The 19,264-nt window shown below is 46.0% G+C and overlaps 1 protein-coding gene across 2 annotated transcripts in view; it reads left to right on the plus strand.

The window, feature by feature from the left end:
• The window catches only part of stag3 (STAG3 cohesin complex component), a 54,623-nt gene that overhangs the window by 5,351 nt on the left and 30,008 nt on the right, over positions 1 to 19,264 (plus strand). For both annotated transcript variants that reach the window (XM_014199154.2, XM_014199155.2), the window contains exons 4-10: positions 8,835 to 9,053; positions 10,694 to 10,790; positions 11,322 to 11,398; positions 11,659 to 11,863; positions 12,100 to 12,251; positions 12,465 to 12,662; positions 15,030 to 15,128. In XM_014199154.2, the coding sequence (XP_014054629.2) occupies positions 8,835 to 9,053; positions 10,694 to 10,790; positions 11,322 to 11,398; positions 11,659 to 11,863; positions 12,100 to 12,251; positions 12,465 to 12,662; positions 15,030 to 15,128 (1,047 nt within the window). The remainder of the gene's footprint in view (positions 1 to 8,834; positions 9,054 to 10,693; positions 10,791 to 11,321; positions 11,399 to 11,658; positions 11,864 to 12,099; positions 12,252 to 12,464; positions 12,663 to 15,029; positions 15,129 to 19,264) is intronic.

Below are 19,264 nucleotides of genomic sequence, written 5' to 3' on the forward strand. Positions count from 1 at the left end.
ATAACCATTTTTCTACGGCTGGCCATGCTTTCCACCTGGCTACCCCTACTGCAGTCAACAGCACTGCACCCCCCACAGCTACTCGCCCAAGCCTTCCCCATTTCTCCTTCTCCCAAATCCATTCAGCTGATGTTCTGAAAGAGCTGCAAAATCTGGACCCCTACAAATCAGCCGGGCTAGACAATCTGGACCCTTTCTTTCTAAAATGATCTGCCGAAATTATTGCAAACCCTATTACTAGCCTGTTCAACCTCTCTTTCGTGTCGTCTGAGATTCCCAAAGATTGGAAAGCAGCTGCTGTCATCCCCCTCTTCAAAGGAGGGGACACTCTTGACCCAAATTGCTATAGACCTATATCCATCCTACCCTGCCTTTCTAAAGTCTTCGAAAGCCAAGTCAACAAACAGATTACCGACCATTTCGAATCCCACCGCACCTTCTCCGCTATGCAATCTGGTTTCAGAGCTGGTCATGGGTGCACCTCAGCCTCCAGACAAGCTTCAATGCCATACAACTCTCCTTCCGTGGCCTCCAAGTGCTCCTAAATACAAGTAAAACTAAATGCATGCTCTTCAACCGATCGCTGCCTGCACCTGCCCGCCTGTCCTGCATCACTACTCTGGACGGTTCTGACTTAGAATATGTGGACAACTACAAATACCTAGGTGTCTGGTTAGACTGTAAACTCTCTTTCCAGACTCACATCAAACATCTCCAATCCAAAATGAAATCTAGAATCGGCTTCCTATTTCACAACATAGCATCCTTCACTCATGCTGCCAAACATACCCTCGTAAAACTGACCATCCTACCGATCCTCGACTTTGGCGATGTCATTTACAAAATAGCCTCCAATACCCTACTCAACAAACTGGATGCAGTCTATCACAGTGCCATCCGTTTTGTCACCAAAGCCCCATATACTACCCATCACTGCGACCTGTACGCTCTCGTTGGCTGGCCTTCGCTTCATAATCGTCGCCAAACCCACTGGCTCCAGGTCATCTACAAGACCCTGCTAGGTAAAGTCCCCCCTTATCTCCGCTCACTGGTCACCATAGCAGCACCCACCTGTAGCACGCGCTCCAGCAGGTATATCTCTCTGGTCACCCCCAAAGCCAATTCCTCCTTTGGCCGTCTCTCTTTCCAGTTCTCTGCTGCCAATGACTGGAACGAACTACAAAAATCTCTGAAACTGGAAACACTTATCTCCCTCACTAGCTTTAAGCACCAGCTGCCAGAGCAGCTCACAGATCACTGTACCTGTACATAGCCCATCTATAATTTAGCCCAAACAACTACCTCTTCCCCTACTGCATTTATTTATTTTATTTATTTTATTTTGGTCCTTTGCACCCCATTATCTCTATTTCTACTTTGCACTATCTTCTACTACAAATCTGTGCTTTTTGGTACATTTTTGTTTTCAAAAAGCAGCGTGGTTAATGTTAGGATTAGGTTTCAAATCAGATTTTAAGAAGTAAAATTGTAGAAACAGGCAGGATTTATGACTTTGTGGCTGTGCTAACTAACTTAAGTGACAACCCTACTTTGTGAACTGCTAGTGGAATTTAGAATTGGTTAGCCTAGGCCAGGTTTCGAGGCTGCATCACATCAGGCCGTGATTGGGAGTCCCATAGGGCGGCGCACAATTGGCCCAGAGTCGTCCGAATTTGGCCGGGGTAGGCCGTCATTGTAAATAAGAATTTGTTCTTAACTGACTTCAAGTCAAATTTTATTGGTCACATGTGCCGAATACAACAGGTGTAGACCTTACATTGAAATGCTTACTTACAAGCCCCTAACCCACAATGCAGTTTAAAAAAAATATGGATAAGAATAAGAGAATAAAGTAACAAGTAATTAAATAGCAGCAGTAAAATAGCAGTAGCGTGACTATTGGAAAGGCATAAAATTAGGGATGGGCATGATTAGGGATGGGCTTGCCTAGTTAAATAAAGGTGAAATGAAATTAAAAGAATAAAAAACATTCCCCAACTGGCAGGCCGAATTTGGCCCGCAGGTGGTTTTAGTTGGCCCAAGTTTTCTCTGCAAAAAGATTTAAATACACAATTTGGGGTGGAATTTTCATTGTTGGACATAATATCAAATCAAACTTTATTTGTCACGTGCGCGGAATACAACAGGTGTAGACCTTACAGTGAAATGCTTACTTACAGGCTCTAACCAATAGTGCAAAAAAAGGTGTTAGGTGAACAATAGGTAAGTAAAGAAATAAAACAACAGTAAAAATACAGGCTATATACAGTAGCGAGGCTACATACAGACACCGGTTAGTCAGGCTGATTGAGGTAGTATGTACATATGGTTAAAGTGACTATGCATATATGATGAACAGAGAGTAGCAGTAGCGTAAAAGAGGGGTTGGCGGGTGGTGGGTGGCGGGACACAATGCAGATAGCCCGGTTAGCCAATGTGCGGGAGCACCGGTTGGTCGGCCCAATTCAGGTAGTATGTACATGAATGTATAGTTAAAGTGACTATGCATATACCGTAATTTCCGGACTATAAGCCGCAACTTTTTTAGATTAAATCGAGCGCTCTCAAACTTCCCATCATTCAGATTACGGTAGTCATTTTGTCACCCTGATTCCTGGGGGTACAACAAAGTATTTGCAGCCACTCGACATCAGTGTAAATCGTGCATTTAAGGTGGCGCTCCGTGTTCAGCGGGAGGCTTGGATGACAAGTGGGGAGAAATCCTTCACTAAAACGGGCCGCATGCGAAGAGCAACTTATGGTCAAGTCTGCCAGTGGGTCCTGACAGCGTGGAGCATTGTCAAAAAATCCACTATCATCAACGGGTTTCGAAAGGCTGGACTGATGCATGTTGAAGAGGGCTCAGCGGGGGATTTGTCTCCGGATGAAAGTGACGAGAGCGACAATGAAAACGATCCAATATCGGATGAAGCAATTCTGAGGCTATTCAACTCTGACACCGAAGGAGATGGTTTCAGTGCACAGGAGGAGGAAGATGGTGACCACTGACTTTCTTGGTAGGCTACTGTTTACTGCAAATTTTTTGTTACAAGCCGTGTTTCGTTAAAGCCTATTTATTTTTGTTACAAGCCGTGTTTCGTTAAAGCCTATTTATTTTTGTTACAAGCCGTGTTTCGTTAAAGCCTGTGTAAAGTTAATTTGTTTCAATGTACCGGTAGGCACCTGCGGCTTATAGACATGTGCGGCTTATTTATGTTCAAAATAATACTTTTTAAAAAATTCAGTGGATGCGGATTATATTCAGGTGCGCTTAATAGTCTGGAAATTACGGTATGATAAACACAGAGTAGCAGCAGCGTAAAAAGAGGGTTGGGGGGACACACCAATGCAAGTAGTCCGGGTAGCCATTTGATTACCTGTTCAGGAGTCTTATGGCTTGGGGGTAAAAACTGTTGAGAAGCCTTTTTGTCCTAGACTTGGCACTCCGGTACCGCTTGCCATGCGGTAGTAGAGAGAACAGTCTATGACTGGGGTGGCTGGGGTCTTTGACAATTTTTAGGGCCTTCCTCTGACACCGCCTGGTGTAGAGGTCCTGGATGGCAGGCAGCTTAGCCCCAGTGATGCAACCAGTCAGGATGCTCTCGATGTTGCAGCTGTAGAACCTATTGAGGATCTCAGGACCCATGCAAAATCTTTTAAGTTTCCTGAGGGGGAATAGGCTTTGTCGTGCCCTCTTCACGACTGTCTTGGTGTGTTTGGACCATTCTAGTTTGTTGTTAATGTGGACACCAAGGAACTTCAAGCTCTCAACCTGCTCCACTACAGCCCCGTCGATGAGAATGGGGGCGTGCTCGGTCCTTCTTTTTCTGTATTCCACAATAATCTCCTTAGTCTTGGTTACGTTGAGGGATAGGTTGTTATTCTGGCACCACCCGGCCACGTCTCTGACTTCCTCCCAATAGGCTGTCTCGTCGTTGTCGGTGATCAGGCCTACCACTGTTGTGTCGTCTGAAAACTTAATGATGGTGTTGGAGTCGTGCCTGGCCATGCGGTCGTGGGTGAACAGGGAGTACAGGAGGGGACTGAGCATGCACCCCTGGGGAGCTCCAGTGTTGAGGATCAGGTTGGCAGATGTGTTGCTACCTACCCTCACCACCTGGAGCGGCCCATCAGGATGTCCAGGATCCAGTTGCAGAGGGAGGTGTTTAGTCCCAGGATCCTAAGCTTAGTGATGAGCTTTGAGGGTACTATGTTGTTGAACGCTGACATGTAGTCAATGAATGTCAATGATGACACATGCCAGTTGGTCAGCACATGCCCGGAGCATACGTCCTGGTAATCCGTCTGGCCCCGCAGCCTTGTGAATGTTGACCTGTTTAAAGGTCTTACTCACGTCGGCTACGGAGAGCGTGATCACACAGTGGTCCGGAACAGCTGATGCTCTCATGCATGCCTCAGTGTTGCTTGCCTTGAAGCGAGCATAGAAGTGATTTAGCTCCTCTGGTAGGCTCGTGTCACTGGGCAGCTCGCGGCTTTGCTTCCCTTTGTAGTCTGTAGTAGTTTGCAAGCCCTGCCACATAAGACGAGCGTCGGAGCCGGTGTAGTATGATTCAATCTTAGCCCTGTATTGACGCTTTGCCTGTTTGATGGTTCGTCGCAGGGCATAGCAGGATTTCTTGTAAGCTTCCGCGTTAGAGTCCCGCACCTTGAAAGCGGCAGCTCTACCCTTTAGCTTAGTGCGAATGTTGCCTGTAATCCATAGCTTTTGGTTGTGGTATGTACGTGCAGTCACTGTGGGGACGACGTCCTCGATGCACTTATTGATAAAGCCAGTGACTGATGTGGTGTACTCCTCAATGCCATCGGAAGAATCCCGGAACATGTTCCAGTCTGTGCTAGCAAAACAGTCCTGTAGTTTAGCATCTGCTTCATCTGACCACTTTTTTATAGACCGAGTCACTGGTGCTTCCTGCTTTAATTTATGCTTGTAACCAGGAATCAGGAGGATAGAGTTGTGGTCGGCTTTACCAAATGGAGGGCGAGAGAGAGCTTTGTACGCCTCTCTGTGTGTGGAGTACACAGTATAATTTTTTTCCCTCTGGTTGCACATTTAACATGTTGATCGAAATTTGGTAGACCTGATTTAAGTTTCCTTGCATTAAAGTCTCCGGCCACAAGGAGCGCTGCCTCTGGGTGAGTGGTTTCCTGTTTGCTTATTGCCTTATACAGCTGACTGAGTGCGGTCTTACTGCAAGCATCTGTCTGTGGTGGTAAATAAACAGCCACGAAAAGTATAGCTGAAAACTCTCTAGGCAAGTAGTTTGGCCTGCAATTTATCACAATATACAGTCGAGGCCAAAAGTTTTAGGTATGACAAATATTAATTTTCGGAAAGTCTGCTGCCTAGTGTCTTTAGATATTTTGGTCAAATGTTACTATGGAATATTGAAGTATAATTACAAGCATTTCATAAGTGTCAAAGGCTTTTATTGACAATTACATGAAGTTGATGCAAAGAGTCAATATTTGCAGTGTTGACCATTCTTTTTCAAGACCTCTGCAATCCGCCCTGGCATACTGTCAATTAACTTCTGGGCCACATCCTGACTGATGGCAGCCCATTCTTGCATAATCAATGCTTGGAGTTTGTCATAATTTGTTCCCCGAGCCATTTAGTTATCACTTTTGCCTTATGGCAAGGTGCTCCATCATGCTGGAAAAGGCATTGTTCGTCACCAAACTGTTCCTGGATGGTTGGGAGAAGTTGCTCTCGGAGGATGTGTTGGTACCATTCTTTATTCATGGCTGTGTTCTTAGGCAAAATTGTGAGTGAGCCCACTCCCTTGGCTGAGAAGCAACCCCACACATGAATTGTCTCAGGATGCTTTACTGTTGGCATGACACAGGACTGATGGTAGCGCTCACCTTCTCCGGACAGGATTTTTTACGAATGCCCCAAACAATCGGAAAGTGGATTCATTCACTTTACCCCAGTCCTCAGCAGTCCAATCCCTGTACCTTTTGCAGAATATAGCCTGTCCCTGATGTTTTTCCTGGAGAGAAGTGGCTTCTTTGCTGCCCTTCTTGACACCAGGCCATCCTCCAAAAGTCTTTGCCTCACTGTGCGTGCAGATGCACTCATACCTGCCTGCTGCCATTCCTGAGCAAGCGCTGTACTGGTGGTGCCCCGATCCCGCAGCTGAATCAACTTTAGGAGACGGTCCTGGCGCTTGCTGGACTTTCTTGGGCGCTCTGAAGCCTTCTTCACAACAATTGAACCACTCTCCTTGAAGTTCTTGAAGATCTGATAAAGTGTTGATTTAGTTGCAATCTTACTATATCATAAGGTGAATGCACCAATTTGTAAGTCGCTCTGGATAAGAGCGTCTGCTAAATGACTTAAATGTAAATGTACTAGCAGCAATATCCTTGCCTTTGAAGCCCTTTTTGTGCAAAGCAATGATGACGGCACGTGTTTCTTTGCAGGTAACCATGATTGACAGAGGAAGAACAATGATTCCAAGCACCATCCTCCTTTTGAAGCTTCCAGTCTGTTATTCGAACTCAATCAGCATGACAGAGTGATCTCGAGCATTTTCCTCGTCAACACTCACACTTGTGTTAACGAGAGAATCACTGACATGATGTCAGCTGGTCCTTTTGTGGCAGGGCTGAAATGCAGTGGAAATGTTTTTGGGGGATTCAGTTCATTTGCATGGCAAAGAGGGACTTTGCAATTAATTGCAATTCATCTGATCACTCTTCATAACATTCTGGGGTATATGCAAATTGCCATCATACAAACTGAGGCAGCAGACTTTGTGAAAATTAATATTAGTGTCATTCTCAAAACTTTTGGCCATGACTGTACTCTACTTCAGGCGAGCAAAATCTAGAGACTTCCTTAGAATTTGTGCACCAGCTGTTGTTTACAAATATGCAGAGACCCCCCCCCCCCCCTCGTCTTACCGGAGTGTGCTGTTCTATCTTTCCGGTGCAGTGTATATCCCGCTAGCTGAATATCTATGTCGTCATATTGACTATAAATACACCAGGAAATCAGCTCCAAGTGATTTTAATTTATGAAATCTGTTACCAAGTATTCCCACATTTAATAGAGAGACGTGTTTGTATAGAAATGTAAGCAAGGTTTGAAATGATTATGTTTTAGTCAAACATTATATCTGTTTGGGCTCCTTGCGTCAATTTGCAGTCTACACATTTTCCGTTGTCATGTTATCCCCCCGACCAAAAAATCGTCCCGTGGTTGAATCTAGTTGATGATCCCTGGCCTAGGCTATTACCCCTAAACATAGACATTTTCCACACTGAAAATATGCAAAAACATTAGTTTGATAAAGACAAAGAGCTTATTTTCATCAGAATCATTAAGCCTAGGCCTACTCACCAAATAGATTGTCTTGGCCATAATTCATCCCCATGCAGTGTTCAATTTAGAATTGTTAATCCATTTACAAAATTCCAAGGAACAGGCATAATAAACTCAATCAAAACGTCTGTCTGTCGAAAATAAGGGGGGGGGGCTTTGGATCACTTCTGGGTGTAAGCGAACGAGTGATGTGCGTTGGGAACAATTCTGGCTGTATCCAAGGCACAGCCAATCGTTCACATAACAACAGAATGCAGCACACGACTGAGGAGAGAAGAGACAACCAATTTGTTAGTTACAGAATCAGTGTGCGCTCTGGAAAGACAGCAGAGAGTGCAAAGGCAGTTTGCCAGTTACAGCATTGCGTCCCCTGAACGATAATGAAGAGGTAGGTGAGAAGCCTGACCACGGAGACGGGGGGTGAGAAGGTGATGAAGTGTACTTCATGAGCTGTAACCGAAAAACAACTGGCATTTGTAAAGTTTGAGGTGAGGGAGAAAGTGTGGTGGAACAAGTATTATTAGCATTGCTAAGTATCTTGCTAGCTGGATCGAATTCTCCTTTAGCTAGCCAGAGAAATGTAGATAAATGTACAAATATTTTTTTTCGGGCCCTTTTTCTCCCCAATTGGTAGTTACGGTCTTGTCCCATTGCTGCAACTCCCATACGGACTCGGGATAGGCGAAGGTCGAGAATCCTCAGAAACACGACCCTGCCAAGCCGCACTGTTTCTTGACACACTGCTCGCTTAACCCGGAAGCCAGCCGCACCAATGTGTCGAAGGAAACACTGTACAACTGCCGACCGTGTCAGCGTCCATGCGCCGGCTCACCACAAGAGTCGCTAGAGTACGATGTGACAAGGACATCCCGGCCGGCCAAACCCTCCCTTAACACGAACAATGCTGGGCCAATTGTGCACCGCCTCATGGATCTCCCGGTCGTGGCCGTCTGCAACACAGCCCGGGATCGAACCCAGGTCTGTAGTGACGCCTCAAGCACTGCAATGCAGTGCCTTAGACCGCTGCACCACTCGGGAGGCCCTTAAAAGTAGCTTTTTATAGCTTCCTTTTTTTTTCTTTGAGTAGAGTACTCTGGGGAAACAAATCAAAAATCATGTGAGTACTCGAACAGTCAAAAAAGGTAAAATGCCCATCCCTATATAAAATACATCAAACACATGGGTTCCATTCCATTCGCTCCTTTTCCAGCCATTATTATGAGCCGTCCTCCCCTCAGCAGCCTACACTGACACACACAGATTCAGACATAGCCACCACTATGAAAGTTAAGCAGGTGCCATCATTTTTTCCCAACGAAGACATAGCTAACCCACTCACTGTAACATCTGTTTGTTTAGATATTATAGAGCTACATAAACTGTTTTGGGGGGAGCACCAACACTAACTACACTATTCATAGAATTACATTAATTCACTCACAATAGCCTTTTGAACCCTTTGTTTTTTCTCTTTTATCCCCAGCCACCCAAGAGACCTAGGCGTAAAGCTGCATCCCAGGCCAGCCCAAATCCCAGCACCACCTCCACCCCACCAGCCCGTTCCCCTCAGCCACCGCAGCCTTCCCTGGGGAGAACCAGGCAGCTCGGCTCCCCCAGGCGAGAGCGAGAGAGGAGGGGGAACCAGGGCATGAGCGCTGGGGATATGTATGAGGCTGTGAGGTCTGGAAAGAGTGCTATGGTGGTGAGAGAGGGAGTGAGGTATTGGTGTGGGGGGAGAAAAAAAGACAATAGGTAGTGGGAGGGATGACGGGGAAATGAAGCCTTTACAGCCCAGAATGGGGGTGATTATCATGCACTGTCGGTAGCTGACAGATCTGACCCTACTAAGGCCCTTTGATGTAGAGAGGTAGGAGAGCCTTTGGGTCACATAGTCAATGATTGACAGCTCATGGTCAATGAAGGCTTCTCATGGAGTCACTTAGAAATGTCCTTGTTTTTTAAAGGAAAGCACATTTTTTTGTCCATTTAAAATAACATCAAATTGGTCAGAAATACAGTGTAGACATTAATGTTGTAAATGACTATTGTAGCTGGAAACGGCAGATATGTTATGGAATATCTACATAGGCGTACAGAGGCCCATTATCAGCAACCGTCACTCCTGTGTTCCAATGGCTCGTTGTGTTAGCTAATTAAGCCAAGTTTATCATTTTAAAAGGCTAATTGATCATTAGCAATTATGTCAGCACAGGCGAAAACTGTTGTCCTGATTAAAGAAGCAATACATCTGGCCTTTAGACTAGTTGAGTATGTGGAGCATCAGCATTTGTGGGTTTGATTACAGGCTCAAAATGGCCAGAAACAAAGAACTTTCTTCTGAAACTCGTCAGTCTATCCTTGTTCTGAGAAATGAAGGCTATTCCAGACGAGAAATAGCCAAGAAACGGAAAATCTCATACAACGTGGTGTACTACTCCCTTCACAGAACAACGCAAACTGACTAACTAGAATAGAAAGAGGTGTGGGAGGCCCCGATGCACAACTGAGCAAAAGGAGAAGTACATTAGTGTCAGCAACGTTTTTATTTGTTGGCTTTATGTAGGCAATTTTTACATAGTTGACAATGGCAATAGAAGTTACTTTTTAGGTTTGTATCATTTAGATTTGGATAGAATTTTTATTAACCACATGACAATGATTTTGAGATATGAAGACGTTATAATAAGTTAAATGAAACTGTCACGAAAATGTGCATATGAAAAACATAACTGGCACACAGATCGGTAGAACTGGTAAGATAAATTGTCATTCAACATGAAAAAGGTTGCCGACTCCTCGTGTAGCCTATTACCGGCAACTTCAGGAGAGTAATGGCAGAATCTGCAAAAGCCAGCAGGAGAGAGAGGAGAATAGTTGGGTCAGGTTAAACTTTTTTTCTTCTGGTTATCAAGATCTCTTGCGCCCTCTTGAGGCATTTGTCTTATTTCATCAAACCATAAGCTTAATGCATACAGTTGATCTTATTCAAACACATAGGCTGTATGTGGAAAAATACACTTTTAAAAGAACAGACGACTTTCGGTCGACTAAGATTTTTTTTTAGTCAGGTACAGCCCTTCTCTGCTTATACTCTGCTGTCCTAGGGAGTTGGAGAGACTGCGCGGGAGAAGATGACAGACAGAAAATATGGTTAGAGGTTAAAGGGGAAAGGGATGACAGTGTATATACCCATTTCGGTTTAGGGAATGATAATTAAAAAGGAAGGGAGGAGGGCGTTAACTGGTAAGAAAGGAGTAACTGTAATCGCCACATAATGATGACAGTTTGGACTTTGTACGCTGCTCTCCCCTCATTGGCTGTGGCCTCCCTGTCAATCTCCAGGCGGTGGTGGACGAGTGGCTAGACGGCTACAAGCAGGACCGGGAGGCAGGCCTACTGGAGCTCATCAACTTCATCGTTCAGTGCTGTGGCTGCAAAGGTCAGGGGTTGCAAGGGTGTCTGAGAGACGGAGAGGGCAGGGGGTGATTGGGGTCTGGGGTCACTGGATTTTCTTTTAACCTGATCCCCAGAAAAGCCATTGATTAGCACTCTGTCTATTGATTTCTGGGCCGGCTAACAATGCAAGGACCAGCGTCAAGCGGCCTGTCATTTCAGTGTATACTTACACTGGTCTATGGATGGATGAAAGACTGATGAAGAAAGTTATGGGGGAATGGAGGTTTAAAACACATCATGTATTTAGCACTGGGTTTCACATCCAATTTTTTGTTCATTAACAAATATTAGTTTGTGTTAGCGTTTCATGTTTAGAGAAAATGAACTGCTTGTATGCTAGGGCCAGGTGATGTCAGCTTTGATTCTCCTCACCAGGGTTGTGTTATTAGGATGCAATGGAAAACGTTTAAAAATGTTTTGCAACACAAAATGAAAATGAGCTTTTCTTAACGGATAAGTCCAGGTAGTCGCTTTCGTCCGTTTCTTGTCTAATGAACACAACCCTCCTCCTTAGGTGTGGTGAGCAGAGAGATGTTTGACGGCATGCAGAACGCTGAGATCATCAGCACACTGACCAAAGAGTTCAATGAGGTGAGAGAGCAGGAACACCTTTTGGGACCAAGTCAGAGTTGAACTTTAGAGTTTTTTTTATTGTGTTTTACACTTATCTCTTTGCGGCTCAAGTAAAGTGCCCTGGGTTTGAGAAAAGCTTTATATGAATGATATCATTATTATTTCTTTGGAACAATGTTATTCAATTATATTTCCCACAGCTAATTTACACAACATTGAGCCCAAAACTAAGGAGATATTTTTATCCCTCATATCTCCTACTCTCCTCCCCAACACAGGACTCTGTGAACTACCCCCTGTGCTCCCCTGGCCCCCAGTGGCGTAAGTTCCGGGCTGGCGTGTGTGAGTTTGTGCAGGTGCTGGTGCGCTCCTGCCAGAACAGCCTTCTCTACGACGAGTACCTCTTCTCCGCCCTGCTGGCCCTGCTCACCGGCCTGTCTGACTCCCAGGTCAGGGCCTTCAGACACACCAGCACCCTCATCGGTGAGACACGGGACAGCCACCGCATATTGACCACAGTAGTGTTTTTGTTGAGTCCCAGCACACACTCATTGGTTCAATGTATTTACCAGCTCGGTGGGTCGGTCGGTGGGTCGGTCGGTCGGTCGGTCGGTGGGTCTGTCTGTCTGTCTGTCTGTCTGTGTGCATGACCATATTTTGGGGCATATGTCTGGCCCTGTGTGTCCATTCCTGTATGTAACTGTGTCCCCTCCCCCTAGCGATGAAGCTGATGACTGGTATAGTGGAGGTAGCAGTGACGGTGTTTGCCCAGATTAAGACCACCCAGAGACGGTACGACGTGGAGAGGAGCAAGAGTGCCGAACACAGAGCCTCAGAGAGGCTGGAGGAACTACAGGCCACCATCAGCGAGGTAGCACAGCACACACACACACACACCCTGATTCGGCTCATCTTCAGCACATCCCTACACATTCTGTTCATTCTCTCTTGTGTGTGTGTGTGTGTGTGTGTGTGTGTGTGTGTGTGTGTGTGTGTGTGTGTGTGTGTGTGTGTGTGTGTGTGTGTGTGTGTGTGTGTGTGTGTGTGTGTGTGTGTGTGTGTGTGTGTGTGTGTGTGTGTGTAGCTGCGGGAGCACCAGGAGGAGCTGTCCTCCATGATGAATGCTACGTTTCGGGGTGTGTTTGTGCACCGCTACCGGGACCGTGTAGCTGAGATCAGGGCCGTATGTATCGAGGAGATGGGCGTGTGGCTCCGCGAAAACCCCGGAGACTTCCTCAACGACGGATATCTCAAGTACCTGGGCTGGACCCTGCACGACAAGGTGGGCAGGCAGACAGACGCCCAACTAGTGTTGTCACGATAGCAACATTTTACTAATGATACAATAACAGGCCAAGTATCACGATACCGAGGAGTAAAAAAAAAAACAGTGGCCTAGCGTGCTGTTCACCCTGTCCCCCAGACGCTTGTTCCCATTTTCAAAACGTTAAGCGCATGTGCTACACAAAAAACCTGCCACTGATATTCACACTAATACCCAATACAACACGTTGAAAATAACTTCAAACTTTTCACTTTATAATAGAATACTGCATAGAATCGCTAATTTGCTGATATTTGCAAAGGCCTAGCTGTAATTTGGCTGGAGGAATGGGAGGAAGGAATATACATGCATAATGATCTGCATGTCATTGTGTCAGTAAGGGGAAAACATTGCATGAAACCTCTACTCTCTCATTAAACACACTACCTCCCTCACACACTCTTTCTGTCTCCCTTTCTCTCATAAACACACACAACTTTCTCCCAACAAACATACACACTGCAAATAGAATGTAAGTAGCACCAGAAAGAGATATATTTTTGATATAGTTAGCCTTATACGACTATAGTTAGCCTTGTTTTTATGGGTCAATTGTGCGCCGCCCTATGGGACTCCCAATCACGGCCGCTTGTGATACAGCCTGGAATCGAACCAGGGATGTCTGTAGTGACGCCTCAAGCACCGAGGTACAGTGCCTTAGACCGTTGCGCCACTCGGGAGCCCTTATCTGACTATAGTGAGTTCTATATGAATATAGTTAATCCCTAAATGACTATAGTTAGCCCCTATATGACTATAGTTAGCCCCTATATGACTATAGTTAGCCCCTATATGACTAGAGTTAGCCCCTATATGACTAGAGTTAGCCCCTATATGACTAGAGTTAGCCCCTATATGACTAGAGTTAGCCCCTATATGACTAGAGTTAGCCCCTATATGACTAGAGTTAGCCCCTATATGACTAGAGTTAGCCCCTATATGACTAGAGTTAGCCCTATATGACTAGAGTTAGCCCTATATGAATCCTACCTTTCAACAACATCTCATGAGTAGCAGACCCTTCTTCTTTCTTGCTGTGCCAAGCTGCAAGCATGCCTGTCGCAAATCTGTTTTTCCTTTCTGGCACTGCTGCGTGACAGTGAACTTGCAACGCCTATCAGACTGGCCTGTGCTCTTGGTTATGCCAGGGAATAAATTATATACAATGTATCAACTGCTAGCTCTGCTTGCTGCTCCAATGTATCAAATGTTACAACAGAAGACTGACCAGGGTCTACATCCCCCATCGCCACCACGGCTAAAATTATATTTTAAAAACTGATGGAAGAATAGATGCACAACAAGTGGACAGAGAAAAGCAGGTGAGTGATGGCTGGAAGGGGAAGCAGGTGAGTGATGGCTGGAAGGGAGAAGCAGGTGAGTGGTGGCTGGAAGGGGAAGCAGGTGAGTGATGGCTGGAAGGGGAGGCAGGTGAGTGATGGCTGGAAGGGGAAGCAGGTGGTGATGGCTGGAAGGGTAAACAGGTGGTGATGGCTGGAAGGGGAGGCAGGTGAGTGATGGCTGGAAGATGAAGCAGGTGAGTGATGGCTGGAAGGGGAGGCAGGTAAGTGATGGCTGGAAGGGGAAGCAGGTGTGTGATGGCTGGAAGGGGAAATAGGTGGTGATGGCTGGAAGGGGAGGCAGGTGAGTGATGGCTGGAAGGGGAAGCAGGTGGTGATGGCTGGAAGGGGAGGCAGGTGAGTGATGTCTGGAAGATGAAGCAGGTAGCAGGTGCCTGGAAGGGGAGGTAGGTGAGTGATGGCTGGAAGGGGAAGCAGGTGGTGATGGCTGGAAGGGGAGGCATGTGAGTGATGGCTGGAAGATGAAGCAGGTGAGTGATGGCTGGAAGGGGATGCGGCTGGCTGATAACAGCTGCCGCACGTGAGATGTGCATGAAAGTAAAGTGGATATTATTAGACAGGTGCATACAAGAGACTAGTTGCTCGTTGCTTAAAATAATTTAAGTTGAACGTATAAACAATTGACTTTATAAGCATTTTATAACAGGCGCCAGCGGGTTCTATAGATCGGTAGGGCCGAAAAAGTTGGTAGTATATGAAACGATACTACGGTATTCTAAAATGTTGGTATCATGAAGTTTTGGTAAGCGATAATACCGCGGCACACTACACGCAACACAGGCACACTCGGGGTGATATTTTCCCTGTCTAAATGGTCTATTAGCCACAAACATTCTATCTAGTGGAATATCTTACAAATTTGCTTTGAAAGATGACAATGATATGGTGTCTATTTATCCAGATTGAAAGTAAACAGTGCAAGAATGTGTTGCATGTGGTGTGAGAGTGTGCTCTTCCCCCACAGCAAGGCTCAGTGCGTCTGCAGTGTGTGCGGGCCCTGCAGGGCCTCTACAAAGAGAAGGACTTAATTGGACGCCTAGAGCTTTTCACCAGCAGGTTTAAGGTAGGTCTCCCTCTGCATCTCTTTATCTGGTCTCTCCATCTTGCTCTATCTCTTTCTGTTTCTTTATCTGTTTCTCTCTCGCTCTTTGTTTCTCTCTCGTTCTTTCTCTCTCTCTCTCTCCCCCTTTGTTTTTGTCAGTCTCCCACAGTTTTTTCTGTCCTTCACTGTCATCTTTCAATGTGTCCGTCCTTAGGTGGGCACTCCACCATCACTAAGCGTGTGTGTGTGTGTGTGTGTGTGTGTGTGTGTGTGTGTGTGTGTGTGTGTGTGTGTGTGTGTGTGTGTGTGTGTGTGTGTGTGTGTGCCCTCGCATTTTGGACACTCACAATACAGGATGCAGGTTACGTCACCATATCAACTATACCTCTAAACAATAGCCATTTGCAGTGGTATTTTCACCCTCTCTGTCCCAGTTTGTGGTAACCATTTGTGGTAGGGTTGTCATGATTCCAGTATCACGATGCTACGATACCAGATATCCCATGGCAAAAAAACAGTAAAAGATGGCGCCGGAGAACAAGGCTGACGTTTTACGTATTCCTAACCAATTGTGTTTTGTTTTTTGTTTCTTTTTAGTTTCTTTGCATTGTTTGTAACTTATTTTTTTACTTATTTTGTACATAATGTTGCTGCTACCGTCTCTTATGACCGAAAATAACTTCTGGGCATCAGAACTGGGACTACTCACTACGGACTGGCAGAATCCTTTTTTTCCTTTAACGAGCCCGACGTGAATGAAATACTGCTTCCCCGGGAACAGACCCAGATCCCCGTCATTTGCGTGAAGAGAAGGCGAAGAAAAAGGGGCCAGAGGGCGGCGGGCTGCCTTCTGAGAATCCGTAGGTGATCTAATAAACCCCCACTTCCTTCCATTCTGCTAGCAAACGTGCAATCTTTGGAAAATGAAATCTATGACCTACGTGGAAGATTAAACTACCAACGGGACATTCAAAACTGTAATATCTTATGCTTCACGGAGTTGTGGCTGAACGACGACATTATCAACATACAGCTGGCTGGTTCTACGCTGTATCGGCAGGACAGAACAGCGGCGTCTGGTAAGACAAGGGGCGGCGGACTATGTATTTTTGTAAATAACAGCTGGTGCACGATATCTAAGGAAGTCTCAAGGTTTTGCTCGCCTGAGGTAAAGTATCTCATGATATGCTGTAGACCACACTATCGAGTTTTCATCTGTATTTTTCGTAGCTTTCTACATACCACCACAGACTGATGCTGGCACTAAGACCGCACTGAATGAGCTGTATTCCACCATAAGCAAACAGGAAAACGCTCACCCAGAGGCGGCGCTCCTAGTGACCGAGGACTTTAATGCAGAGAACCTTAAATCCTTCTTACCAAATTTCTATCAGCATGTTAAATATGCAACCAGAGGAAAAAAAACTATGGACCGCCTTTATTCCACACAGAGACGCATTCATTAGAATCCAAGAAGGCGTAGCAGTAGGACGTGTGCGTTTCTCTTTGTCTTAAACCGTGTTTTATCCCGTGTAAATAGCCAGTCTTTTTTGTATATATCTTAATCTCACATTCTATCTACGAACTAAATATACTTTCCTGCAACCCGCCTCACCCAATGTGGTACGGATCTGCTATTTTTATTCCTTATAACTGGAACTTCCATCAGGAGCTAGCCAGCTAACTAGCTACTAGTCTTTGTTAGCCACAGCTAGCGGGCTTCACCTTTTTCTCGGTCACCAGCCAGCCTTAGCTCGGACAATACCTGCCAGTCTGCACAGCGCGATATCAACCCAGAGCATATCGGACTGCTTCTCTCTACCTGCCGCTCTGGATCATTACACCAGATCATTGCAGCTAGCTAGCTGCAAACGAGTGGCTACTGTTAGCTAACGCCTCTGTCCCGAAGCAAGCACCATTTAGCCTTGAGCTAGCATCGAGCTAGGCCCATATACCAGCTAATTCTAGGGCTACAATACCTCCTTTGCCAATTGGCCTGGACCCTTCATTGTCGACACGGAGCCCCGCCGATCCATCACGACTGGACTGCTGACGTGATCGCCCGATGTGGTCTCAACAGGCTATTCTGTTACGATGTCGCCGAAGAATCATCTACTAGCTCCGGCCCACTAGCTTTTCTGAACGCTCTGTCCCCTGCTTGCCTAGCGTAGTTGTGACTACCGAACGGCACCCTGACTCACCTATTGCTGCTCTTTTGACCCTATGATCACTCTGCTACAAAGCTGATGCCCCCTGGACTGTTTCAATAACACAGTACCTCATTTTGTCACTGTCGGCCCCAGCCTCGAACTCAGATCCTGCTCCGCTCTGCCCATTCATCGCCATTTACCTGTTGTTGTCTTAGCTCTCCTGATCAACACCTGTGATTGCTTTATGCCTCGCTCTAATGTCAATATGCCTTGTCTACTGCTGTCTTGGCTAGTTCTTATTGTTTTTTTTCCACTGTAGAGCCCTCAGTCCCGCTCAGCATTCCTTTGATAGCTCTTTTGTCCCACCCCACACACATGCGGAGACCTCACCTGGCTTAACTGGTGCCTGCAGAGACGAAACCTCTCTCATCGTCAATCAACGCCTTGGTTTACCTCCACTGTACTCACATCCTACCATACCATTGTCTGTACATTATGCCCTGAATCTATTCTACTACTCCCAGAAATCTGCTCCTTTTATTCTCTGTCTCCAACGCACTAGATGACCAGTTCTTATAGCCTTTAGCTGTACCCTTATCCTACTCCTCCTCTGGTGATGTAGAGGTTGACCCAGGCCCTGTAGCCCCCAGTTCCACTCCTATTCCCCAGGCGCTATCATTTGTTGACTTCTGGAACTGTAAAAGCCTTGGTTTCATGCATGTTAACATCAGAAGCCTCCTCCCTAAGTTTGTTTTGTTCACTGCTTTAGCACACTCCGCCAACCCTGATGTGCTAGCCGTGTCTGAATCCTGGCTTAGGAAGGCCACCAAAAATTCTGAAATGTCCATCCCCAACTACAGCATTTTCGGCCAAGATAGAACTATCAAAGGGGGTGGAGTTAGCCTGCAGAGTTCTGTCATGATATCCAGGTCTGTGCCCATACAGTTTGAGCTTCTACTTTTAAAAATCCAATAAGTCTCTCACTGTTGCCGCTTGTTATAGACCCCCCTCAGCCCCCAGCTGTGCCCTGGACACCATATGTGAATTAATTTCCCCCCATTTATCTTCAGAATTTGTACTGTTAGGTGACCTAAACTGGGATATGCTTAACACCCCGGCCGTCCTACAATCTAAGCTAGATGCCCTCAATCTCACACAAATGATCAGGGAACGTACCAGGTACAACCCTAAATCCATAAACACGGGCACCCTCATAGATATCATCCTGACCAACCTGCCCTCTAAATACACCTCTGCTGCCTTTAACCAGGATCTCAGCGATCACTGCCTCATTGCCTGCGTCCGTAATGGGTCCGCGGTCAAACGACCACCCCTCATCACTGTCAAACGCTCCCTAAAACACTTCAGCGAGCAGGACTTTCTAGTCGACCTGGCCTGGGTATCCTGGAAGGATATTGACCTCATCCCGTCAGTAGAGGATGCCTGGCTGTTCTTTTAAAAGTGCTTTCTTCACCATCTTAAATAAGCATACCCCATTCAAAAAATGTAGAATTAATAACAGATATAGCCCTTGGTTCACTCCAGACTTAACTGCCCTTGACCAGCACAAAAACATCCTGTGGCGTTCTGCATTAGCTTCGAATTGCCCCTGCGATATGCAACTTTTCAGGGAAGTTAGGAACCAATATACACAGGCAGTTAGGAAAGCAAAGGCTAGCTTTTTCAAACAGAAATTTGCATCCTGTAGCACAAACTCCCAAAAGTTCTGGGACACTGTAAAGTCCATGGAGAATAAGAGCACCTCCTCCCAGCTGCCCACTGCACTGAGACTAGGAAACACTGTCACCACCGATAAACCTACGATAATCGACAATTTTAAGAAGCATTTTTCTACGGCTGGGCTAGAAATCAGCTGGGCAAGACAATCTGGACCCTCTCTTTCTAAACTTTTCCGCCGCAATTGTTGCAACCCCTATTACTAGCCTGTTCAACCTCTCTTTCATATCGTCTGAGATCCCTAAAGATTGGAAAGCTGTGGCGGTCATC

The sequence above is a fragment of the Salmo salar genome, chromosome ssa05 (assembly GCF_905237065.1).
Source record: "Salmo salar chromosome ssa05, Ssal_v3.1, whole genome shotgun sequence".
Classification (NCBI taxonomy): Eukaryota; Metazoa; Chordata; class Actinopteri; order Salmoniformes; family Salmonidae; genus Salmo; species Salmo salar.